At 44.1% G+C, this 26142-nt stretch overlaps 1 protein-coding gene across 7 annotated transcripts in view; it reads left to right on the top strand.

Annotated features, from left to right (window-relative positions):
• Positions 1 to 26142, top strand: part of SETD3 (SET domain containing 3, actin N3(tau)-histidine methyltransferase) — a 72942-nt gene that overhangs the window by 41719 nt on the left and 5081 nt on the right. For 2 of the 7 annotated variants that reach the window (XM_024759021.1, XM_024759017.1), the window contains exons 7-13: positions 13247 to 13305; positions 14192 to 14306; positions 19033 to 19107; positions 20142 to 20308; positions 21164 to 21249; positions 24335 to 24495; positions 25183 to 26142. In XM_024759021.1, coding sequence (XP_024614789.1) covers positions 13247 to 13305; positions 14192 to 14306; positions 19033 to 19107; positions 20142 to 20308; positions 21164 to 21249; positions 24335 to 24495; positions 25183 to 25629 — 1110 coding nt within the window. In that variant the 3' untranslated portion in view covers positions 25630 to 26142. Of the gene's footprint in view, positions 1 to 13246; positions 13306 to 14191; positions 14307 to 19032; positions 19108 to 20141; positions 20309 to 21163; positions 21250 to 24334; positions 24496 to 25182 lie in introns of those variants that run through there. The other 5 variants (XM_024759038.1, XM_024759047.1, XM_024759031.1 and 2 more) reach the window with 5 other exon arrangements.

Here is a 26142-nt window from a genome sequence, read left to right as displayed (position 1 = left end):
ATGTTTCAAAGAACTTGGATGTCTCCAAAAGCTGTAAATTTAGGATTGAAATAAAGTATTAGTTTTCAGGTGATGAGTGAGTGCTGAGCACAAGTGGGGCCAAGGGGCCAAGAGACTGTATCACCACACTGATGATGATCGTAAAGCAGACCAAACGCCCCTCATTCTAAGCACAACCTCCTGCCTCCAACAGGAAGAGAATTGAGGTGTTTCGTCCACCTTTAGTTTCCGTGCCTTTTCTCTGTCCTTCTCAGAATTTCCCCTTACCGTCACCATCCTCTTTTGTCTTCACCTTTCTCTCCTTGTCCAGGCCAACCCTTTACCTGTGCTCTTGGTAACATAATGCCCACGTGTCTTTGTCCTGTCACTTATTCCCCATCCTGTGCATCTTCTTCATTTTTTTCCAGTAAATATGTTCATTTCCCCTTTCCTAAAAGGCAGAAAGGTGCTAACATTTACTGAAGACACTTGTTACTACAGCAGCTCCTAGCCCATCCTGACCGATAAGGTATGTATGTGCTTGTGTGAACTTTCTTGAGAAGCACTCCCAGGCCCATAGTTGTCTGTTTTATAGAGGCTTAAAACAATGCACCCTTATTCTCGCATGGGTGGTATTGGGAATCCGGGAATCCAGGAATCCAGGCATAGCCTCACCGGGTCCTGTGTTCCGGGGTGTTTCTCAGGCTGCAGTCAGTGTGTGCTCTCATCTGAGGGCTCGACTGGAGGAGGAGCAGCGTCTGCACTCCATCTCCTGACTGGTGGCAGGATTCTGCTCCTTGGGGACTCAGTTCTCACTGGTGGTTGGCCGAGGCCTTGCTACCTTAGACCCAATGTTTTTATCAGGTTCACCAGCCCCCTGCCCACACTCTCCACTTCCTCTGCTCTCTGTTTTGATCCATCCTTTGGTACATTACTTTCCCTAAAGAAGACCTTCATCATCATTTCCATTAATTTACCAATGTCTACTGAATTTAAGTCCCTTCCTCTGGAGGGCTACTAACTTACTGATGCCTCTCAGGTGCCAGCAAACCTAGGGGGTGGGCCCTGTCTTCCCTTTACACGTGAGGCAGCTGACCAATAGGGCCCCTCCAGAGCTGCTGCCCTGTGCACCGCGCCCTCTGCAGGGCCCTCGCGTGCCCACCAGCCTTTCCCTGCTGCTTCCCTACACGAGCTTTTCCACCCAGCACACCTCAGCCCCTCCTCCTCCTGCACCGATGTTCCTGGTACGGTCTGGGGCACTTTCTCCCTTCCCATCTGGAGACCTGACTCACGTGCCCCCTCCTCCCTGAGTCACTGCCTGATCTCTCTGTTGCCAACAACGTCTGCAGCCCCTTCTCTGTGATTCCAGCACACGGCATGTGTTCTGGTGCCAAAACACAGTCATGTTTTGCCCACCTGGCTGCCCTGCGATGGTGTCATTACTGTTGTGCATAGGGAACCCGTCTTACTCATTGTCCCCCGCGGGGCCTGACCCGTAGCAGGAACAGTGAACTGGAGTCCGTCTGTGTTTATCAGCTCCTTGCGTTTGACAGGTTCAGCGGGAGAGCCCAGGGCTCCCTGTGCCCGTCCCTTCTCCCTCCCTGGATCCACCTGCCACCCGCCCCCTGCCGGACTGGATCACTTCCCCCTGCTCTGCACTCTTCCCCTCAGCCGCTCTCATCCCGACCATAACTGTGTCTAGTACCCGCCACCCAGCAGACAGGAAGCTCTGGGAGGAGGGCAGGGGCCTGAGCCATCTTGCTTACTTGTTCCCCATTCCCTGGCACAGCATTTCACTCGAGAGCGGGCACTCTGTAATATTTGTTGAATAAGGGAGTGGGTAAACGAGTGAATGAATGAATGGATCAACTCAAGAGCAGTTTAATATGGTGTAAGGTCAGGCACCAGCTGGTATTTTGCAGACTTCTGTGTTGGAAACGCAGAGGTCACTGGAGGGCATCTGAAGGTTTGAAGGAAGAGGGATATAAAACCATCTTAGGGTTGGCAGAGTGAATCAGTGGAAGGGAGGTAAATCTTTCTGATCTGGAAAGTAATATCAAATTGTAGTTAGGAAAATTGGGGGAAACTTTTCCACATCACGTTTTTTTCAGGGATATATAAGATTACTTCCAGGTTTTGCAACTTTTTTTTTTTTTTTTTTTAGAAATTAGAAGATGACTAGAAAAAACAATGGCCATTTTGCCGAGGAGAGAGTCTTAATTGACAAAGCTAATGATCTAGAAAAACCTATGTTGGAAAATGTCACTTTATTATGTGTGTCTGGAAGTGCAGATGGGAAAACAGGTTTTTTTCTTTTTGCAGCAGATTCATTAAGTGTTTAGAAAGAGGTTCTCTCTGTACCGCCTTCCCCAGCCTGAGAAGCTTGAGACTAAATCTAAACTCTCTTCTCTCGTGTCTGTTACGAAGCAGGTGGCTGTGCTGCCCTTTATAGCAGACCTGCAGCCTCCGCACCATCCTGTCTCAGCCTCTGCTCCCGGGCCCCAGAGCATCAGCAGGAGTGTCCAGGTGACAGTTAACTCTGAGCCAGGTCAGACCGTAGCCTGGCCAGAGAGATGCCTTATCACACCTCGCTGACTGTCTCATCCCCCGGGTGTTGTTTCAGAGTCTCTGCAGCCCTGAGCTGCCCCCAGGCTCACCCGTACTAAGAGAAAACTCAGACCAGATGACAGGAATTTCTTCTATTTCTTGTTGTCTCCATCTCAGTTTCTTTGTGTCTTTGCCTCCCTCGGTCCCTCTGAGAAGGAGTCCTGGCCAGCAGCTAAGGTGAGCCTGGTGGCCTGTGCCCAGAGCTCTGTGACATTGCTCTGGGTGCCGTCTCTCCATCCCCATCTTTCTCATCCTTTCCTTCCTGCCCAGCTTTAGCCCTTGGGTTTACAGAACATCCCTGTGCCTTTGAGATAACGTCCTGTCCCCTTCTGTCTTTAACCACAGCATGTACCAAGAATATTCCATGCTTGAGAGTTCTTCGAGCCCCTGTGGTCTAGGCCCTCCCACTGCCCCACCAGTGACATACCCCCTGATGGGTCCCTGGGCCACCAGTTGTCCGATCCCGTGGCTGTCCCACTGCTCTGTCTCCTCGACCTCCGTGACGTTCCTGCTGACCCTTCAAGCTCGCTCTTCCCCGGGCTTCTCTCACTGCCATTCCTGCCCCCCCAAATAGAAGTGCTCCCCAACTTTTGGGACTCTGGGTTAGGAGTTAGACCTGGTTTTCAAAACCCAGTTCTAAAATCTTCTCTCATATATGAGTGTAATCAAAAGTCATCTTATATCGAAAGGTGACTTAAGTTAATATATTGGATTTCTTGCTTTCGGTTCCAAGTGAACAATTTGATAATTGCCTGTTTTATAGGTAGTGCTTAAAAGCTATGCACTGATTAAACTGTTCTTTCACTGAAAATTTGTATCCAGATATTGACTGCTCCAACAGAATTGTATTATTCTTAGAAAGTGAGACAGTATTTTCTCTGATAAAAACGAGAATGAAATCCATCTCATAACTATTGATCAGTAAAGCATCTAATTAAGGAAATATAAGGCAAAGCATTTTTTTTGTGGAAAAAGAAGTAGACTTGCATTGTCTCACTTGTCCTGCTGGGCTCTCACTTGGGCTTGTCTTCAGAGATGGAAGCTGGGCAGAGCCTGGTACAGTCCTGCACAATTTGATCGGCCCTTTTCCTCTTCTTGATTTTATACCTGGTTCTGTTTCAAGGTAGACTCTAACTTTACAGAAGAATTTTTTTTATGACTTCTTTTCCCTAAGAAATTTTGATGCCAGTAGGGAAATAGCCTGGTTTTTAAATTTTTATCTTTTGGTAGAACAACGTTCGAAAGAGTTATGGTACCTTTTCTGGACTCAAAAGGAGAGAGGGAAATTTTTTTATCAGCTGAAGCTGAATATAAAATAATTTTGCTTAATCAAAAAGAAAGCTCTCAGCTACTTTACCCAAAGGCACGGACATTTTAAATTACATTTGGTTAGTCAAGTGAGTTGTCTTGACTTACTGTAATAACATTCTGTGGTGCCTCTAACAAATTGTAGCCCTGTAATTCAGTTCATTGTAGTTTTAATGGGGGCATTTTTACCAAAAATGTTAAAAATTTTTTTTATTTATCAAATCTCAGGGTGATAGGTTTGAAAGTTCCCTTTTCAGGGGATACAAAAAAGGTTTTCTGTTCTGAGCAGTAGCTCTTTATCAGTGACTTTATATTGTTCATACCTCCCTCCCTCCCTCCCTCCCTCTGTCTCTCTCCGTCTTTCTGTCTGTCTCTCTCCTGGAGATACAGAGAGCTTTCCTGTGTACCCAGCCATGGAGCAAGAGAAGTGGCCTCTGTACCTCTCCTCCTTGGTTGGAACATTTGTGGTTTTGCTCTCCTGATGGGGAGGGGACCCAGAGAAGTAGTGTTGGGGATTTTCTCTTTGGTACCTTGTAGCACAGTTTAAGCATCCGGAATACGGAAAAGGAAGGGAGAGGAGTAGTCTGCGATGGTGGGGGCACCAGCGCCCTCACCACTGGTCGCGTACACGCTCCCTGTGGACCCCAGCACCTGCAGGGGTTGCGAAGACGCACTGAACCTTGGTGCTGTGACCTCAGCCACCCACTCTTACCCACCTCCCTTGTGACCAGCAGCTGGCTGTGTGCAGCGGGGACCTTTACCCTGGATTTTGTTATCCTTGGGATTTACCAGAGTTAGCTCATAGCAGCTGGTGACCAAGTAGCATATGTGATGTGTGGATCCATATGATGTACCTGAGCATGTGAGGGGTTCAGAGGCTTGCTCAGTTGTGGGAACCCTCCTGAATCCTTAGGATTGATGTATTACGTCAGAATTTGGCCAGTCTTTATCAGAATCCCAAGTCTGAAATATGCGGGTTCTCAGGCTCCGTGGTGCACCCCTGGGTTCATCGCTTACTAGCTACTCGTGACTTCAGCTTCCCTTCAGGCTTAAAGGCAGGACATTTAAGGCGCCAAAGTTCATTTCTCTAAGAACTTGACAACTAGGAGAGTTGCAAGTAGCCAAAGAGATGGTACCCGTGTAAGCACTTGGAGGTAATACTGGTTTAATGATTGATAAAGCTGTGGGGTGTCATAGAGGCTGTTCAGAGTTACCATGAAAATGATAGGCGTTCCAGGTAATGTAATACTGGAAGTTGTTGGGACACCAATGTGGCATAATTCTAATGAAGAAAATACCAGAAAGTGAATTCCAGATATGACCTCTGTGTTTTAAAATGTATTAAAGGAAAAGAGTGTACCTATCTACATGTATTTGGTACATATGTGTTTTCTGGGACCAGGGTTCTTCATGTCCAGAATAACAGGGGAATTGGGCTAGATGATCTCTAAGTTACCACCTGGGTCTGAGATTTTATGACTATAGATAGCGACTTTAACTAAATATGGCGTCCTTTCTGGTGGTTTGGAAATAACAGACATAAACATTCTTAGTTTTGGTAATATTGCCTGCCTCTAAGCTTTGTAATGTCCTTTAAAATATCTCTGTGCTGAATTTTAAATGAGAGCAATATTTACCAAGCATTTTCCTAGAATTTCAACAGGAAAAAACGTGTTTACCGTATCAGAACTTAACCTTAATTTATAAAAGCGGGACAGCTAATTATCCTTTGCCTTTCAGTAAGCTCTAGAAAGTTTTTGCCTGGTTATTATCCCAGCCCCATCGTTTATTAACTGGGTAATAACCTTGGACATGCTGTTAATTTCTCTGTCCCTCAGTTTTTGCAGCAACAGAATGGGTCTACTAATAGTGCCTGTTTCACAGGAAGCAGGATGATTAAATTATGTAATACACGTAAAGTTCAGTAAAGTTCGCAAGAGTTCCTTGCACAGACTGCTTAGTAAATGGTGACTGTTAATCCCTCCCTTCCTCCTTCCCTCTCAGTTTCTCAGTCTCTCTCTGTCTCTCTGTCTGTCTCTGTGTCTCTGTCTTCTAGAGATACAGAGAGCTTTCCTGTGTACCAAGCCACGGTAATTCCTTTTCTGGGACAAGGTTTGTATGCATCTCTGAATGTCAGTCTCCCTATCAAGGAGATGGGCTTCATAATGGTGGTCAGAATGCTCTCCTCTTACGAATGACTGGTGCCCCTAATCATGCTAGCTTGATTAATTTAACCAGAGTCCAAAGTCTCTATCCTGAATTGTTGAAATCGAAAGTAGCCGAAATGAAAAATAAAATTCTATGAAGCCGATGATAAATAATTCCAGCCTGCTTTTCTGATGCAAACGCATCCTTCTGAAAATGAAAACTGCTTTTTACCATTCTGTTTATTTCTAGTTTCTTTGGTGATAAGTTGAGGAGTTGCAAGTATTGCCCGCTTGCTGGAGTTATTATCTTTTTGCAGACCAGAAGAGAGATGCGATCATGGTTTGGAGTCCTCAAGTTAATCAGCAGATTGAGATATTTGGGGGTGGGGGAGTGTCAAAGGCAAAGAAACAAAAGATTTAAGAGCTTAGAAAAAAGATAGAGGCTGCTCTCTGACCCCCTTTTCAGATGAGGAGACGGAGGCTCGGCGTCAGGTGATCTGAGGTGACATGGGAGGATGAGGCTGTCTCTGTTAAGGTGCACCGCTGCTGGGGTGAGTTGGAGTGGCACGGTGGAGGGACATTTGGGACAGGGAACTGCTGGGCTTGGTCCATTTTGCCCCTTATTGGATTCTTAAAGTAGAGCTTTCTCAGATATGCTTGAAGATAGATTTTGGGGGAAAAAAGAGAGAAGATTCTTTGACCCTAGATGGTGGGAAAATACCCTATTCACGAGCGATGGCAGACGGAAGGAAAGGAAGCCCAGATCTGCTTCTCCCGAAGCCCGTGGGCAGTGCCTGTGTGCGGTGCTGCGGGGGAGGAGCGTGACAAGCACGTGACCCTGGGGTGGGGTCTGGTCACCGCCAGATCGCCTGCTTCCCCTGGCGCTGCTTCTCGCCACCTTTGGAGTCGCCACTCCTCTGTCCCACCTGTCACTTTGGCCATGACGGGTCCACCGAGAGGAAGTCTCCTAGCCCCCAGGTCGCGGCTCGCCCTTCGCTGCTGCCCAGGGCAGAGGGCAGGGGGAGCGTTTCCTTCTCACTGTGGAGGAGAGCGTTTCTCTGAATGAGACATAGTGCGAGGCACCGGGGGTTCCTTTGTGGTCAAAAAGGACGTGGTCCCTGCCCTGCTCACCTCCTCGGGCAAAGAATGTGAACCGAATGTGCCTGTGTGCGTGTACACGCACACACATGCACACGCACGCACACACTTGCACACACTTGCACACACTCGCGCGCGCGTGCACATGGTGGGAAAGAAGGGCCCGGGGCTGGGAGGACACAGAGCAGAGAAACCTGGTGGTCGGAGAAGGAGGGTCTGGGCTGTAACCTCTGGCATCACCTTTCTTTTTAAAGTCACTTATCTGACTGCTGCCTGGCAGGACCCGTCTGAGGATGGTGACTGTGTCCTCCTGTCACACAGCACCTCGCAGAGCATTCAAGATAGTCAGTAAATGCAGTATTTGTTGAATTTCTAGTCCTAACCTATTCAGCTTTTTTCTGAGTCAATGAATATTTGTTGAGTGAACAAATGATTGACAGTCAAAAATGTAGATTGATTATGACTAAATTTGATTCGTGGCTGATTGCCCCTCTTCAGGGAATACAAATGGTAACCAATACAGTTTTTAAACAGGCATATCTTCTTCAGTGTTTCAGTAGATTTCAATTTAATCTAAACTGGATGTAGGTTATAGATTTCAGTGTTCCAGTGAAAAAACCAATTCTTCCATCCTAAAGTAATTTTATGAATTTATTGAACAGCGTTGATATTTCTCTACTAATCTCATTTACTTAATTAAAATTTTTGTATTATAAGGTAATACCCATTTGCTATAAAAATTAAGTATAAGTATAAGGGAAAAGCAGACAGTTTAAATTTAATGTGTATTGATGTATTTATTTGATCGTATTGAGTGAATTCAAAGAACTTTATGATGAAAAATTCCCTGAAGAGTTGGGTGTAATCTGTGTTTAAAAATGAAAGTCTTTAAAATTGATTTTTTTCCCTCAAGAGCCAAACGCGTGAACCGTGCTTTGATTCTGACTTATGGTCATCAAAACTAAGTTCTAGATTCAAAAGATACTTTGCAATTTGTCGTTCAGTTAAACTGTGTTATATCCACTTAGAAAATGAAATGCGAGCAGGAACGTTGAGGACCTGCTAGAAATTGCTCCCTAACATGCTGCTTCTAGTTTAGCCTGTTTTGGGGGCAGGAGGGGGAACCTCAGTGTTCTAAGTGTAAGTTTCCTTCTGTCCCTCCCCTGCCCCCTGCCTTTTAATACATTTGCCAAATACAGTCTTTGACATGTTTTAGTTAGGAAGTTCAAATTGCATGCTACTACGGTTTTTTATCGGAACAAAATAGGTACAACTTCTAAATTATGTTCTGTCATTCCTGATACTATAGAGCCATTAATAGGTCACTGAACTACCATACGTATTTTTCAAGTTAACAATTGATTATATATTACAGCAGGTTATAAATTCTTTAAAATACAGTATTTAGGAGTCATTTTTATGAACTGAGCTACTTTCCTTTTAATATATTTAAATGCCTCATTGAAGGTGATTATTAAATGTGTTCAACTCAGTTTCCATATAAAAACTGGTCAAGGTTAGAGATGAGTATTCTTTAGAAAAGTAAAGATCTGATTTTGAGAAGTGTTTGTGTCCTAGAGGCCATTTGTGTGTTTTAATCTTTTTTTGTTTAATTTCCTTAGAGGGTTTTGAATCTTTCTTTAGGTTAAATGTGTTTTTTTTAAAGAATTGTTTTAGGAAATACCCGTCCATATATTTATGAAAGTGCTTGTCTTTATTTTATTTTTTGAAATATTTACTGTTAAATATTAAAAACAAGAAGCAACTTTAACTCAAATGTATTTTGTTCCTGTGCAGAGCTGTTTCAAAGCTGTTTTACATACTAGATGTTTCTGAATTAGGAATTCACATAATAATGAATTCTGCTTATTTTGCTTCTCCACCAAGATTTGTTGTGTGAGCTTAAAATAAGGCGGCAGCTGATTTGTGTAGCACATATTAACTGTTTATTTAGTTTAAGTACATGTCTGTATCTTTCATTTCTGATCAACCTGAAAAATTTGCATGCTACACAGCAGTCATCTTCTTTATACTTTATTAAATATCTGTCAATTATAAATATCAAGGTTTTACATTAATGTCAAGATAGTACATCAAAAATTCATGGAATATGTGACTTTTTCCAAGGGTATTTAATACTTAATGCATTTGTGTCATTTTTCTTTCCCGAGATATTGACAGGTTTTATTAAGTGTTTGTTAGGGAGATTTCATTTTTATCAAGGGACTATAAAGAGAAACTGCATGCTAAATCAATTTTTAAAAGCCAGAATATTGTTCATTTTTTCATCTTCAACTCTTGTAATCCATAGGTTTTATTTAAATTTCTTCTTGGTTTATTTTTGTTTTATGTGAGTGATAGTTCAAGACAGAACTTTAATAAGGATCAAATATGCTGACTGTAGTGGTTTTTAATTTCCTTAAGCATAGCTACCAGACCCATGCAATATGGTAAATTCTTCAAAATGTCATACTTACATATTTAGCAATATTACTTCTTTTTATTGAAGCCAAACAAACGATTTTAGATATTAATCTTCCCCAAACATAGTGATTATTTTGTACTAGGTACAATATTACTGTGTCTCATCTGGAACACCTCCTATGATAGAAGAGGGAATGGGAGAGAGCTTCCCTGGGTTGCCAGGCTTGACTTAAGGAAACAAGAATCCTCTTTTAAAAGTAAGCTCTGTAGGGCTTCAAGTCTGCTTATGAGCTACAGGAACTGTTCATATCTCCAACTTCAAATATTTATAATGCACAAGAAAGTGAAAATATCGATCACTTAAAAAAATCTGGGCTTGTTTCTAAACCTTTAGAAATTTATGGGGTGGGTGGGGAGTGGGGAGGAAGTTAATGCTTGGTGGACCCTATGGCCTGCTCCTTTTGGGCCCTGGTACCTGAGAGACCCCATCACTGTCGTCTTTCTCTACTGCCAGACAGACCCTCACTCATCCCATGTGTAGCTAGATCTTGGAAACAGCTATCTCAACTAAAACTAATTAGCCACAATGAGTAAGTTTTCTGCTTTCATTTACAGTTTTTAAAGTACAGGTTAGGAATGTCTTCTATTGGAGAAAAACAAAACCCTTATAAGATTTTGCTCTATAAAGTGAGGAGTGTTCAGTTATCCTCCCCATAAAGTGTGAACTTAATGACTTTCATCTAAGAATATTTTTAGGAGCTTTCAAGTAACTTCAGGTTAATATTATAATTTTTGGAAAATGTATTTTTAAACGTTAAGGCTTGATGTGTTAAAAAAAAAAATTCTGTCCAGAGCTTAGTGTTTGGAATAGACATATTTCTTATTCTTGTTTATTTTTTCAGGGTATGTGAAAATACTTATTTTTAAAGTTAAATGCTTTTCACGTGAAAATCACTTCAATATTTGAATGTTTCAAGATCCTTGTAAAACTATTATATAATAATTTAAAGAGGTAGGTTGGTTTATTTTTATTTTTATTTTTTTTTAGAAACCAGATTTCTCTTGAGTAAAGCTGAGCCGGTAGCCATTCTGGATAAACGCAGGTTTGCTTTAGGATAAGTTGCTCTGGGGGCCTTGCCCTAGGAAATAATTCAAGAACTCTGCAGCTGTAACCGATTCCACCATGAGGCCAGTAGGTGGCGCTGGTGTCACAGCAGTGAGGGCCCCGTTGAAATGGAAGATACTTGCCTTTCTCTATAGCCTCAAATTCCACTTCAGTATAACTGTTAAGTGCATGTGTCTGTGGTAGAATAGCTTTTTTTTAAAACCAGAATTACGTACAGTGGGCACACCTTATTTTTCAAGCAGATAAGAACAACTATTTCTAACAGATTCTGCAAATATTACGTAACTCTATAGCCAAAATAATCTTCAAAATTAACCTGAAGAAAGCATTTGCGTATTTTTTTCCCTTGCATTTTCTTTACGACTTCGTCAGGCCTGTGAACATAAACTTGTATTTTTGGTAAGAAATGTATATAAATAGTAGGAAGGGAGACATTTTGGAGAGTTAATTTTCCATCTTTTTGGTCCTTGGGGAGGCTGCCCTTGTTTGAAGAGTTTTCTTCGTAGAGTCCAAAGCTATTTAAAGATCTTTGAGTGTTTGGAACATTCTTCCACAAGTCGTTTTGACATTCAGCATTCTAATTTTGAAAATTGTCATTTCTTCTCCTATTCAGTAAGTCAAACTTTTCGAGGGGGAGGGGTCGAATTTTTAATACTCAGGGGTTTTAGCATTGGAATTTACCAGCTTTCAAAATACCACAGGGCATTCCACAGTTTAAATGAATTTAAAACATTTTAAAATAACAAAAGCAACAATGCTTTCCCACCTCCTAGAGTTTGAGAAGAGATAGGATGTGCAACATTCCCAGTAGGTCAGACTATGTGAAGCTTCATTTTATTATAAGTGAAAGGAAATTTTAGCAATGGAATTTCTTTTCTTTAAAGTTCTGAAAAATTTCTATGGTACTTATCATCAAATTAGTTTTGGGTGGAGGGGCAGTTCTTATCTGCGGAATTTGTACTCTTACGAGGAAAAACCTGAGCACCCTTATGGTCAAGTTCCATAATTAAATGGAGCTTCTTTAGGACTCTTAGGACACAGGCTTGCATTTCATTCATTACAAAGAAGAGGCAATAAGAAGCTTCTCCTCGAATCTTTGCTGTGCTTGACCATGGTATTGGGTTTTTTTTTTTAAACCAGAGATAGTTTTTTCTAATCTTCCTAGCTAGAATAATGCAGCTAGAGAATGCCCCTGAGCGATAGGTTATTTTATATTTTGCCCTAAATTATATCTTCTTTAATTTCATTTTTATTGTCAGAACATTTACATATTATGTGACTGTATTTCCATATGTTGACTTTTCTTCCAAAGGGTTAAAACTGGGTTTAGGATCAGAGGGGAGAAGCAGGCACCTGGGAGCTAGCACCCAATTGGCAGCCTTTTGTAATATATAATTTGCCTAAAATTGCGCGCCGAGCACAAGCTTTTGTTTTCTAATTGATTTACGGTTCGAGCCACTTTTACCTCATCCCCTACTGTCCTGCATACGGTGCCAGCAAGTACAGTGCAGTGAGCGATGATAAATTACCATGCACTTGTGATGGTAATGCGTCAAAAGTAAAAACTGCATACTACACGGGGCTCCGTGCATTTACAGCGCTGCAGAGACCGTGCAGCCGAATCGCACTGGTATCTCAGAAATCACCATTTGATCACTTACTGCAATCTGTCTATCAGCCTGTAATGGAAACCGAAGATTAAAATTATACTGTTACGGCTTTGAATTTCTTAGTCGAGACGCAGCTTCTTAAGTGCTCGAAAGGCCCAAGGTGGAGGGAGTATTGTGGAGAGAGAGGATGTGAGATGTGTACAATTTTCTCTAAAGTGTGAAGTTTTGGATATTTTTATCAAATGTTCTTCTGTCCAGAGACAAAAAGGAAAGGAGTAAAATTCACATATGCCGATCTCGATTTTATCTTTATTACATTTGTTTGTAAAATTTAATTCATAATTTCACAAAACTGTGTTTTTCTTGATTTTCTGTATTTGAGCTGCATCTGCCATGTTGTATGATTCATTTGCACGTAACAAGTTGATTTCCTTCCAAATGATTTTAAGTCAGAGATAAATGAAAGAAGTTCCAATTTATTAGAGTGCCTTTAATTGTTCTTTTTATTGATACAAGAAGAGATTTGGACTATTCCTGAGGGCTGTACAAGCACATTAAGGCAAGAGATGCAAAGGGAGGCCGGGACAGACACCTGACTTGGAGACTCCGGGTTTCCGTGTAGACGAGAGACTTATGGTGTGGGTGTGCCTACCTTTTGTAAACTCAGTCCACCTTAAATTTTATTTCCGTGCCGTGTCTGTGGGTCCTGGTATCGAAATATGAGGCAGCAGATTTATGGCGGCTGCTGGGCACAACAAATTAGGTTGACAGTGATGCATGAGAGCGTAATAGCCCGATGATCCCTCAGTAGCGCGGCTGGGTGCCTCCTGCTTCATTCGGCTCTCGTTAGGATCTGTTAGGCAGCTAAATAATGAAATTTTGCTGACTGATTTCTGTTTTCCCTTTTTCTCTTTTCACCTCTGCTTTCTAAAACTTCTAATTCCCAGACCCATCCTCATGCCCACAAACTGCCCTTGAAGGATTCTTTCACTTATGAGGACTACAGGTTGGTGTGAGGGGTGTGTGTGTGTGTGTGTGTGTGTGTGTGTGTGTGTGTGTGTGTTGGGGTGTGTGTGGGGTGTGGTGTACGTATGTGCGAGGCATGTGTTGGAGGGTGGTTTCTGAGTGAAATTGGGATCTCAGAAGTGCGAAGGGCTTGGGTAAGAAGTGACTTGCATGACCATTTAAAGCCTTAAAAAAGAGATTGTTCTTTCTGGAAGTTACACTGGACCCCGGGGCAGGGAGCAGCGTTTTAATAGCCATGTGGAAATTGCCGTTAACCTGTATTGGTGGGGATTAGTTGATATAGCCAAGTGATGCCCAAGATTAACATTAGTGTGGGGTGAGGATTTTTTTTCTTTCAAACAGACTGTTTTAGCTCTTTAAAGTAGGGACTTTTTTTTAACAAAAAGATCTAATGCAGTGCACAACATAGTAAAAAAAAATACCATTCCACATTTTGTAGAGTTCTTAGAGGATTCCGATCAGAAAGGAGTTAGTGTTTGCTTTTCAGTGAGGCTCAAAATAGGTACAGAGTCAGCGTTTGGATAAAAGAGGGGTGGGGTCTCTCCGCAGCAACGCGGACCGGGACCAGCTGAGGCCTGGCTGACTCTGTTCTAGGCCCTTCTTCCAGGCTGCTTTCTCCCGGGAACGTCCTCCCTTAATCTCTCACTCCTAGATTTCCCCTGGCTCCCTTTTCCTTCCACATCCCGCCTCCTCTTCTCTTTACCCTAGACTTAATTTTAAATGATGATGAACATCACCTTTGCGACTTAGGAAAGGGTTTTGAAAATTCGTGAGAGGTCAGGCACACCTCGGTTTTGGTTGAGTTGTGACTGCCTTGGGCTTTCAGATGTGCCGGCCATAATTCGCCTCTTTTCTGATTGTTACAGGTGGGCGGTCTCTTCCGTTATGACTCGACAAAACCAGATTCCCACGGAGGATGGTTCCCGGGTGACCCTGGCGCTGATTCCTCTGTGGGACATGTGCAATCACACCAACGGCCTGGTAAGGACCTCCTCGGGTCGTGTTCATTAACCGGCGAAGTTCTGCCTACAAGTCACTGTTCCCTACTGCCCCCTCTAAGAGGAGCAAACAGCGCCAAACCTCGCCCCCCATGAGTAGAGGCTGGCGTTTTTTTCTCTCTGTGTTTACTTAATCCTGAAAACGTGAGTCTTATATCACTTTCAGAAGCCACAGTAAACTGCATTTCTTTGCTGAGCCACGATTCCAGCCTAGACATACATTTTCTTACCTTATTGGACGACAGACTTAAACCAAAGTTTCTTTTTTCTTATTCTTTTTAAAATACCAATTTATTGGAAAAAAAAATCCTTTCTCCTTCTGGGTTTTCCTTTTGTGTTGCTTGTTTTCTCTCTTTGCTGACTGTATTATCAGTTACTTAAGTTTCTCTGATTCTTTCCTGCCCCCTCTCCCTTCACCTGCTATGCAGACACATCCTTGGCCCCGTTGATTAACCTGCTTTTGTTCAGGAGCCAGTCCTGGTGTCCCTGGCAGTGGGGCGGGAAGAGGTGCACTTGGGCGTTTGGCTCTTGGCCTTGGATGCAGGAGTCAGTTGGCATCATCAGACGTTGGGAAGATAGGGAGATGCTGTGAGGATTGTTAATCGTGACGCGTAGAGGAGGCTGCCTCTGTTTCTCAGCATTCTTCAGATTCTGAGCCTCAGAGCCGGTTGCTGTGCTCTCTGTGCTGAGAAAGATTTCCTGATATTACTAGTTGGAAATATGATCAACTTCAGAACGTTTTGAATTTTTAAATATTATAATCGTATACTGGTTTGGTTAGTTTTTTGTTCATCTTTTCTCAGTGTCAGCTTTCTTTGTTATTATTAGCAGTATTATAAACAGACTGGTGCTATAAATGAGTATTTCACATCTAATTCCACGAAATGGCCAGAACACATGCCACGTGTGCCAGACACTTGAGAGAAACCCTAGTGTGAACCTGGGAAGGTCTAGCCACAGCACACTCTTAAATTGGAGAGAAAGAATATCTATACTTCTATAATTACATTTTTGCCTTAATTTAGATGTGCTTAATTTAGCCACTTTGAGGAGTATTCGCATATTTTATCATTTATCTTCATTAATGAATACAATTTTATATTTTGTTCTTTTTGTTTTCTTTCAGAGCTATTTTAAATGATTATAACATTGAAGTTTAAAATTTTTTCAAATAGCTTTTAATATTTGACAGTAACATTTTTCTTTTTCTTGGATTAGGTCATTGGTTCCCAAACTTGATTGATCATCGGGGTTTATTTTTTTCTTTCTAAAATTTAACAAGTACATACTTTACTGTAAACGAAGAAAACCAGTTAAAGAAAACAGAAGCCTCTGCAGTGAGACTCGGAGGTCCCCTACTAGTCCCGGGCCCTGGCGGCCCCGTGGCTGGTCCACTCGACGCCTCCTGGGTAGCTGGTTACTGGCTTCCTGCACATCTCTCCCATTCTTTTGCTGTGCATTTGCACCTTCACATACTCACATGCACACCGGTTTTGTGTGGCTTTCATGTAAACTACTCACTCTTTTCCCCCCCTAAAAGTAAAAAACAAAAAAAAACAAAAAAAAAGTTTATCTCAAAATAAAAATAACGAATTGATGACAAGTACTACTGCTGTCTTTTCCTAATACTGTTCATCAGGTCTCAGCCACCGCAGTCCCGGCAGAAACACTGCTAACCTTGAGGAGGTTTATACAAGACGCTAGTGCTTTTCCTTACAGCGGCTATCTTCTCTGCACACTTAACTCTGCTACACCTTTGTTGGACAGTTTCCCACCGTAAAAATAACACTTGATGGGAAATTTTGTCTGGTAGGATTTCAGAATCTCTTTTAGCACTATGAAGTTGTATGTCATACATGTTAACAGTTAATCTCTTTTAAAATAAGGTACTTGAAAGAAAGGCTCAGCTTTTCAGACAGTAGATTTCTTTTTCGTGTGTGTCTGTCCTGACAGTCGTTGTCTGTCTGATCTGACTACCACTGGGGGAGCTGATAGAAATTTGTAAGCCAGCAACGCTGCGTGCTTCTAACAGTGTCCCCAAACCTGGTTATGGGGATAGAAATGGAGGAATCAAGCCTGTGACAGTGATTCCAAACCAGCAGCAGCGAGGAAAAGCATGAGAAATTAACGAGGCTGGATGAATACCTAGGCCGGGCTGGAGATTCTAGCGAACGTGATCTATTTCCTAGCCACTCCGAGAAACAAACGTAGACAGGTTTATAAGGCGGCGTGTTGGGCTGTGAGGCATAACGTATCTAAATTCTGTGTGGCTTGTTCAGAACTAACGGGAACAGGTCTGCTTTCCCTTTTTTGAGGTTGTTCAGTTTGTACAGAGAAGGATACTTCTAAGTGGGCTTCGGCCTCTGTATTAGTTCCAACAGGTAAAGCGTGTTGGAATGATCAGCCCTTGTATTTGGATACGTGACTCTACCAACCAGGAGGAAAGGGCTTTGGAAGATTCAAGCAGAATTGCAGGGGGCTCTTTTTCGAGGCCTTTCTGTTTGAGTGTTGAAGATCTGAAACATTTAGATGTGCATGAGGCTTCCGGTCTCAAGGTGAAAGCCCAGGTGTTTACAGTAGCAGACAGGGCCCCCTGCTCAGCCTGTCCCCGCTACACCCCAGTCTGTCTGGGCCCTACACGCCCACCGAGGGCCTCTGCGCTGACTGTTCCCGCTGCTTCCCCAGGCTGGGCCATCCTGAGCACCACGCATAGGATGGCCACACCTCCCCACCCACGGGCCTCCCTTCCTGTCCTCCACCGTCTGTCTCCTGTGCTTCCGCGTGCTCCTCTTATAGATTGTTGGCCCTCCCCCTTCCCTCCTGCTTCCGCTGACTTCCTTCTGCCTGTTCGTGCTCCTGTCAGGCCCCTGGGTACTGCCTGCACCATGGAATGCCAGCCTTCTAGGGCTGGGAGGTCATGGGCAATCCCCACTCTGTACCTTATCATCAGGGTCATGTTTGGGGGTCATAAAAGTGATTTTGACATTGGGCAGGAACTTCATGGAGCTGATTTTTTTATCAAGTGTTTAAGCTGTTCTGTGAGTGAAAGTGAGCCAGAACACCTGCCTTCATTTAGTCCTCGTTGCTTTCATATTTCTCATTGGTCTTGGTTCTGGGGATACTGGGTTTAAAGAGAAGTGTTATCTGCCCTTCCATCCCCAAATGCCATTCCCTGGACTCAAAAGTAATCTTTTGAGCTGTTGATACCTTGAATAGCAAAGTAGCACTTGTAGCCGTCTTGAATTTTGATTCTCCAGGATAAAATGAGGAGATCGAAGTAATTAATGAGTATTTACAGACAATCTAAGAGATTGGGGGCTGCTCTGAGGGACAGACTTCTGAGAAGGAGCTTTTAATATAAATTGGAGAGCCTATTCTTTTCCTTGCATCAAGCAGATATTCTCAAGGGCGAGGGCAGTGTCAGGTGTTGGGCCCGGTGAGCTAAGCTCCAGGCGCCGAGGTGGAAAGGGCTAGGCTGCAGGTCTGGCTGGTGGGGGGTGCACAGATATAAATACCCTATTACTGGGTGGGAGAGGCTTTGGGGGACAGAGAGGGAGGGTGGGGGATGAAGGGGGGCATCTCCAGAGAAGCCGGGGCTCAGGCAAAGCAGGAGCTGAAGGTCGTCGCAGGCACGAGGGAGCGGGGACGGCGCCCGGAGTGGCAGGCGAGTGGCGTGTCCAGAGACCATAGGGAGGTGTGGGCCTCCTTGTAAACTGGCCTTGCTCAAAAATTTGGATGTTTTCCGCAAGGCAACGTGGAGCACCACTGAAAAGTTTTAAACAGGAGGTCAAACACGTATGCCACACGGGACACGGGAGGGACAGTTCTGGAATTTGAGACCAGTTGGAAGGGTTTTGCATGTGTTGAGCTGGGTGAGAAGAGCCAGGGGACGGCAGGGCAAGCAAAATGCAAAGGGCGACTCGGAAGGTAAAATGCTGACCAGTTGAGGCCCAGAGAATTTTGTGGTGACTTCAGTGCCGAGACCACGACATCGCCTGCCCCCCTCCCACACCCCTTGACAGGAGAGATTAGGAAGAGATGCGGATTGTCAGTGTGGTTAGTGGATTTGGGGGTTCAGAAACTCTCACAGTATAGCTTTCAGCATAAAGAGAGTGAATAGGATACAACTAAGTTGTTTTATTTTTCCTTTGCTTATCTGAAAGTTTTAATTTCTCTAGTTCCAGAGTAAAATAAGTACATAATTTGGAAACAGAGCTTTTCTTTCTCCCTGATTCTTTATCCAGTGGGAAACCCGCCTTGTGTTCTTAATGGCCAAATACTAAAGATGCTGTTTGCAAGTCAGTTCGAGTTCTCCAGAGATCCCGCTTCCCTCCTTGCGGGAGGGAGCGCAGGTCCTGGGGGGGGGTGGCTGGCTGGAGATGGCAGGGGAGGGGGGGGGGAATGAGCTCAAAGCCTGTAACTTTGTAATGAATGATTATGTTTGGTTGAGACCAGCAAGGGATAACCTATACAATACATTTTCCGAAGAGTATGTCTCTCACTGCAGGTACGGGGTCTTCCATAAGGATTTCTGGTGTGAGTAGAATCAATGAAAATAACCAAGCAGTTTTTTGCTCAGTTTGGTGAAGCAAGCAGAATACACCCCTTTAAGTAGCTTTGCGTGTCTTTTATCCTCTAATCGCCGGAAAAAGGCCCTCCTGAGCGAGAGCACTTAGACGCTGTCCTGTCATCCTTCCTCCCGTGTACAGATCACCACCGGCTACAACCTGGAGGACGACCGCTGTGAGTGTGTAGCCCTGCAGGACTTCCGGGCCGGAGAGCAGGTGGGTTCCGCGCGGAGTCCCTCACCTCATACTGTGTTGATCATTTTTAAAAAGTATTTAACTTGGGCAGAAAATTTTGAGATTTGTATTTAAGGCTTGTTTTCTGGAATACATATTGAGACCCAAAGCCGTAATAAATATGCCGTGCTTTGAATGGGACCTTCGGGTCCACCAGGGAGAAAGATGTGAACGCAGTTATTTGCACAACCCATCTAGTGTGTGTAACACTGTCGACTGAAAATAAATTCTGTGTTACGACAGTAGAAGAGATTTTTCGATTGTATAAACTGCATTGTTTTCGTGTCTTTTTCTGTTGATTAGAACCTTCTTTAAAAGGAGGCAGTTTATTTAAGCGGCAAAACCATAAGGGAATCAGGAACCGCAAGAGCTGCCTTCTTGTACTTTCACTTTAATCTGTGAAGTTTTAAGTAATATTTGGGGTGGGGTTGAGCATGTGCACGAAGGGACACCTGCACTCTGCCTGGCAGTCCTGTGGCCAAGTAGGGAACACAAAAGACAGAACCGACACAGACCACTGACGTTCGAGCTGGGACAGAGTGAAAATACTAGCCTGACAGAGTGCCTGGAGACGGTTCATGAACCCTCCTGCTACGTGCAGAATGGCCGCAGCGTCTAGAAGTGGATTTCTGACAGACACTGCCTTAAACCCTGGTTCCAGGAGACGCTCTTGTAGTTAAAGGAGAGGGAGAAAAGAACATGGTGAATTTTAAAGTGCAGTCGTAAAGCAGCAGTCTCGCTGTGACTGGGAGTGTGAGGGGGTATGAGAAGGCTGGGACGACGGGGTCCGGCTCCTCCGGGTGCTAGGAGGTCGGCGTGTGCTCTCCTCAGCCCGCCCGGCCCCGCCCGCCAGCACGTGATGTTCAGGACAGGGACATGGTCACCTCAGAGCCGCTTGTCTCCTTAGTGTGAAGTTGTGTTAAATATATGAGAACTGATCCTTTGCCCTGCTCTGTACTGAGAATGGATGTTAAGTTTCTTTTATATCCCTTTATTTTTTCTTTACTGCATCTCAGATTTACATTTTTTATGGCACTCGGTCAAATGCAGAGTTTGTGATCCACAGTGGTTTTTTCTTTGACAATAATTCACACGACAGAGTGAAAATAAAGCTTGGAGTGAGTAAAAGTGACAGGCTGTACGCCATGAAGGCCGAGGTCCTGGCTCGCGCTGGCATCCCAACGTACGTAGAAAAAAATCTGTCAGCTCTTTACTGTGGTACTTGAAATATTTCCAGTCGCGTAGTGTTTAACTGGTGTGTTAATAAAACTTCTCTACTGTAGTTTGTCTTAATCCCTTTATCCCTGTTCTACTGCAAATTTAAACCGTTGAGATGCATGGTGATTTACCAGCGTTTTCAGATCACAGCCAGTTCTAGGGGATGTGGCCTGAAATCCTCGTTCAGTGAAATAAGTGCCTCCATGTCATTAATGCCTTTCACCTTGAAAAGGTTAATGACCTGGATCAATTTGTTCCATTTAATTCTTTGCCACCATTAGTTTCTGTAATGAAGTCATGATACTCAGCGATTTCAAGAATTTCTGGTTAAATCAAATCTTAAGATTTTCTTGCATTTGAGGCGCAAAATGATAAGGACAAGAATTATGATTTATTGGTTCTCCAGGGAGTAGAGAGAACCATTCTTAATGAAAATGGATTATCTAGACCTTTTTTTATTGAACTTGTCAATATTTGATTAATGATTAAAATGTGAACTCAACGTAAATTATTGTTAACCTTTCTTAGGAGCCATGGGTATGCTTAATTCTCCTGATGTATTGTGTGCACCCGAGATGAAGGCTATTAGACTAAGAACTGCAGGCAGTGATGGTCACCGCCACCCTCCTCGGCCAGCCCAGGCCTTCCGCATTTCGCCAGGGCTGAAAATTCTGTTTTTAGAGTTCTGGTGAGGAGGTGGGGTCCCTCATGCTGGCCCAGGCTCCCTGAGGACCACACACGGAGTGCAGATTCAGAGATTTCACTGTGGGGCGAGGAGGCCACTGCAGCAGGACCTGATCTCTCTTCTTCCTCTCGTCAGCTCCAGTGTCTTTGCATTGCATTTTACGGAGCCACCCATCTCTGCCCAACTTCTGGCTTTTCTCCGAGTCTTCTGCATGACCGAAGGTAAATCATTTCAGAAAAAAATCCAAAATGTTGTTTTTTTCTTTTTTTAATTCATGAAGTGTGAGACAGAGGGATTCAGATTAAAGATAAAATTACTTAAAATTAAAGCACTTTGGGGGGAAGAGGTAATATTGGAGAAAGAAGAAATTGATCTGTTTTATCCTGGAAGTATTTTATTAAATCCTCAGTGTGTTGTCAGTATACGCTTGTAATAAACAAACAATTCTCTACTGCACTGGAAGAAAGCTTAATGCATCTTGGATTGTCTGCCTGTATCGAAATTCGACATGTGTAGATGGGAGTTTCTGATGTGCCTGTTACCCGGGACGACAGAGCCTAAATGTCCTCGCGGTGAATGGTCATTCGACACTGAAGTCGGGTGGTCGGCCATGACCCACGTGGGCCAGAGGCCTTCATTTGTTAACCAGCTCTGTAGTGTGAATCCGAAATCGCCAGCAGGCCTGTCAGTGCCAGGCATCCGGTTGGAGTAACTAGCACTGCAAACAGAACCTGTTTAAACTGCAAATATTCCTGTCTACAGCCTCTTATTTCAGGCACAAAAAGTTATATGTATGCATTGAGCATTACTTTTATGTTTCCTTAAGACAAGCCATTTGGGATCTCTGGCACTGAGATGTGATCTGTTGCGGTTGTGTTTTCACTTTTCATCTGAAAATATACTCCTCCACATCCCCTGGTTGTGAGGTTCCATTTTTAATTGTGTGTGAGTTTGCTGCTGTTGTAAACTACCCTGGATCCTGGGCACAGCGGATTGGGTGGGAATGAGTGACAGTGAGTGCGTGCCACCTAACTGAAGAGACAGACAAGTGTTCTTCTGAAGGAAGCTGTCCGAGCGCTAGAGCAAGGGCAGCCCGGGGCCGGAGCAGAAATGACAGCCCGTGGAGGGAGTCTGCTGGGCTCTGCCGTCTGGCTCCCTCCCTTCATGTCTGCGGCCAGAGAAGTGCCGCCCAGGTCCTGGCTTGACATTGGAAGTAGAAGAAACTGAGTCCTGAAATACAGACAGCCAACTGCAGAGCCCAGAGAGGTGTTAGGTGGTCCTTGTCCCTCGCTCGCAGCCACACTGCTCTCGACTCCCTGTCACTCACGTGGGAGCTTCTGGTGATTTTGTGCTTTGGCACTGGTTCCTCAGTTCAATTTAGTGAACGCGAGTTAAGGGTTAACCGTGGGCTTTTCTTGCGTGTAATATAGCATTACAAAGTTGAATGTCACAGTTCATATCCTGATGAGAGATGACGCCGATGATAATCCCTGTAGTTTGGGAGCCCCCTCTCTGTGCCGGGCACGATGCTGAACGTGGTGCAGGCTTTGTTCATCCTCGTCAGCCTTGCTGGAGGGAGGTGGGGCTCCCACTTGACTGACGTAGAAGCTCCCATGCAAAGAGGAGAGTAACTTGGCCACTCAGCTGGCCGGCGATGACCCTGACTTGGGACCCAGCTCTGCCGCCGCAGGGCCTGTACCCCAGGCCCCCGCGTGGCTCCTGTGGGTTTGCAAGACCGATAGCCCACGGAAGAGATTCTAGCGCTGCGGGGCGTGCAGGGGCCAGGCTGGGGGCCACCAAACCACACTCCTGCGGTGGGCAGGGAATGCAGGAAATCCAGGAAGGGCTTGTCAGCGAGAGGGAAGAGGGGAAGGAAACCTGCCCCCGGAGCCTGTGGTTCACTTCCTGAGTGTTCCAGGCAGGGTGATGGCCTTTCGTGGGTTTTATTTCTCCAGGCATGTGAAGCCAGTCCAGTATCACTGTTAAGAGCGGCAGAGAGAAAACTCTGCTTCAGCCCCTCACCTTCCCAATGTTAATTAAAGGGTACAACTCGGGTAGGTTGAGGAGGAAAACAGAAATTGTAACCTTAGTATTGGGGGCGTCTAAAAAGAAACTTCTTCCACTTCAAAAGCATTTAAAAAATCTTCATTGCTTTATGCAGAGAATATAAACTGAAGGATCAGAAATCTAAAAATCCCGAATTTCATCAGGACCTTTTGCTAACAAATGCGACTTAAGAAATTTCTTTTCTGAATATTAAATTAACTTCTATTTTCTTAAAAAAACAAAAACAAAACAGCAACCTGCTTTTGAATCATCTTAGGTCCATTGATTCTCTTTAGTTTCTCTTTAGTCATAGACAGTTTGTCTTGTCGAGACAATTGATGCATTCTTTGAATCACTCTCACTAATACTAATAAAAGTTTGGTTTGCTGGCAGCAGAAGTTCTTCCATTTGAATTGTAAATAGTGACAGCTGTAGGGCATTTTGCTCTGAAAGAGATACTGTCTCATAATTACATAAGCACGGTTGTATTTCTTGAGCATGAATAGGATCGGCATGTTTTGGTCTTTTGAAGATAATGTGCCAGGAGATAAAATGCTCAGAGCAGTTGCTGAATTCTTTCCTCTTCTTACATGTATTTGAAGGCAGTTGAGATGTGCACTTGTGTTTATTTGTAATTCCTTTTTAAATTCCTGACAAGTGAGGGATATAGACACGTATTTCATTAACTAAGATTTTTCCAGTCCATTTTGGGGTTTCAGTTTGTGGTTTACTTGTTGTAAGACAAGACAGATAGCTTTGTCAGGTCAACTAGTGGAATTAGCATCCGTCAGATTTCAGTCTAGAGGGATCACTGGGTTGTTGTGCTGTTGTTTGTTTTCACAGTTTACGTTGCTCACCTACATGTCTTTTTGACCCAGTTGCTGTGACTGGGCTCAGAGTTTGCAAGAGGGGTGTTGTCAAAATAAGGCGTGTGTCGCTACAGATGGTCTTTAAGAAGTATCTTCCGAAACCATCTAAAGGCTCTCGGGATCCCTCGTAAAAACAGTGAACAGTGTGGAGGGGCTGGCCCAGCAAGGCTTGGTCTGGGTTCCAAATCAGGAAGACCTCCCCTCTTTCTCCCCTGAAACAGCTCTGGCTCTGCTCTGGAGAGTCTAGCCACGGCCTGGCTGATGGATCAGGGAGAACTCTTCACCACGGGAAGATGACATTGTTGGGAAAGATGTTTTGTGAGGTGGGCTGCTGGTTAAAATGAGAAGTAGTGCTGTTTCCCCTAACAGATGGCTGTTTGTGTTCTTGTAGAAGAATTGAAAGAACATTTGCTGGGAGATAATGCCATTGACAGAATCTTCACCTTGGGGAACTCTGAGTATCCTGTTAGCTGGGACAATGAGGTCAAACTGTGGACATTTCTTGAAGATCGAGCCTCACTTCTTTTAAAAACATATAAAACAACCATTGAGGTAATTCTGTTGATTAAGGGAGGATTTGTGCTTTGTCATGTTTTAAAAGATGTTTAAAAAGAGATTCTTTCTTAAATGTAAATTACTGTCGTGCTTTAGCAAAATCATTGTGTATTTGACATTTTTCGTTAAACTTATTAATATTTTTCTATTTTACATGTTTACCCCTACCAGAAGAGTCACACTGAGGTATTGTTGATTAGAATATAAATTTTTTACATTATTTAACATTTTTCCATAATTTCTAATTCATATGATACAAACACAAGTTTACTCTTGGGTCACTGACTTCGAGTACCTGTCATTCAGCCATCGTTCAGCCAAGTGCCGAGCCCTGGGCTCCATCAGGGCACAAGACAGAAGGGTTTTAGAAATAAGTGAAGTTCTGTCAGTGTCCACGCACCATTTGGTTTAGGCTCTTCTTTTTTGTTTTATAATCATTTACTTAGGTATAATTTACATAGAGTAAAATTCACACTTCTGAAGTGTACGCTTGGGTTTAAGCGTGCAGTCATGGCAGCCACCTCCACAGTCAAGTTCCAGAACCTTCTGTCACCGCCCCCCACCCCCGTCACCCCCAATTTCTCTCATGCCTTCGTCCCCGGCAGCAACTGATCTGCCTTCTGGCACTATCGTTTTGCTGGTTTAGACTTGCTGTAGTTAATTTTGCTCTGTTTCCTTTTTCAGGAAGATAAGTCCTTCTTGAAAAACCATGCCCTTTCCGTTCGTGCCACGATGGCCATCAAGTTGCGCTTAGGTGAGAAAGAGATCTTGGAAAAAGCGGTCAAGAGCGCGGCCGCGAACCGAGAGCACTGCCGCAGGCAGGTGGAGGGGCACGCCCCGCTCCCCAAGTACGAGGAGAGTAACCCGGGGCTGCTGGAGGGCGTGGCAGACTCGCGGCTGCCCCTGGTCCTCAGGGACCCGGACGGGGAGGCCGGCGCACAGGAGGCCTTGACCCTCACTGAGGCTGTCCGCAGGGCAAAGGCTGCAGAGCACGGGCTGGTCAACGGCGAAAACTCTATACCCAACGGGACCAGTTCGGAAAAGGAAAGTTTAAATCAAGAGGAAAGTAAAAGAGCGACTGGAGACGCCAAAGAATCTTCTTCTGACAGCGCCGAGGAAGTTGGAAAGTAGCTCTGAGTCTGTCGGGGGACCCAGTTTAGCAGAAGTGTATGAACGGCCCCGTTTACATCGCTGTGTTTCCTTGTTCACGGTTTTCTTTCTGCAGAGAGGAAAATATGTTTTTGCTGCTTTATATAAAAATGATTTTTTTAAGTTATTTAAAAAACCTAGCTTCCCTTTCTGATTAAGATTGCCATCTTGCTTCTTGGCCAAACAAACAAGTTATTGAGCAGAGCACAGAGGGGGAAGAGGTGCCTCGGAAGACTTTGCAGACCCATTGCGGGCAAATGTATCTTCTTCCCGGGGAAGAATTCAGTTCCTCTGTCAGCTGTGCTTTTGTGGGCCTGTCATCTTGACAACCAGAATCAAAGCCTGCCCTGCCTCCTGCCAGCGGGGCTTGACGGTGGCGCTCTGGGGGTGCAGTGCGAAGGTGGGGCATTTGGCTGCGCAGTAGAAAACAGGCTTGAGGTTAGGAAACTTGAGAGGCTGGGCAAAAAAAAAAAAAAAAAAAAAAAAAAAATTTTC

The sequence above is a fragment of the Neophocaena asiaeorientalis genome, unplaced genomic scaffold (assembly GCF_003031525.2).
Source record: "Neophocaena asiaeorientalis asiaeorientalis breed wild unplaced genomic scaffold, Neophocaena_asiaeorientalis_V1.1 scaffold476, whole genome shotgun sequence".
In the NCBI taxonomy this organism is placed as follows: domain Eukaryota; kingdom Metazoa; phylum Chordata; class Mammalia; order Artiodactyla; family Phocoenidae; genus Neophocaena; species Neophocaena asiaeorientalis.
Note: the sequence above shows the minus strand (reverse complement) of the source record. Positions and strands in the feature narration are given on the sequence as shown.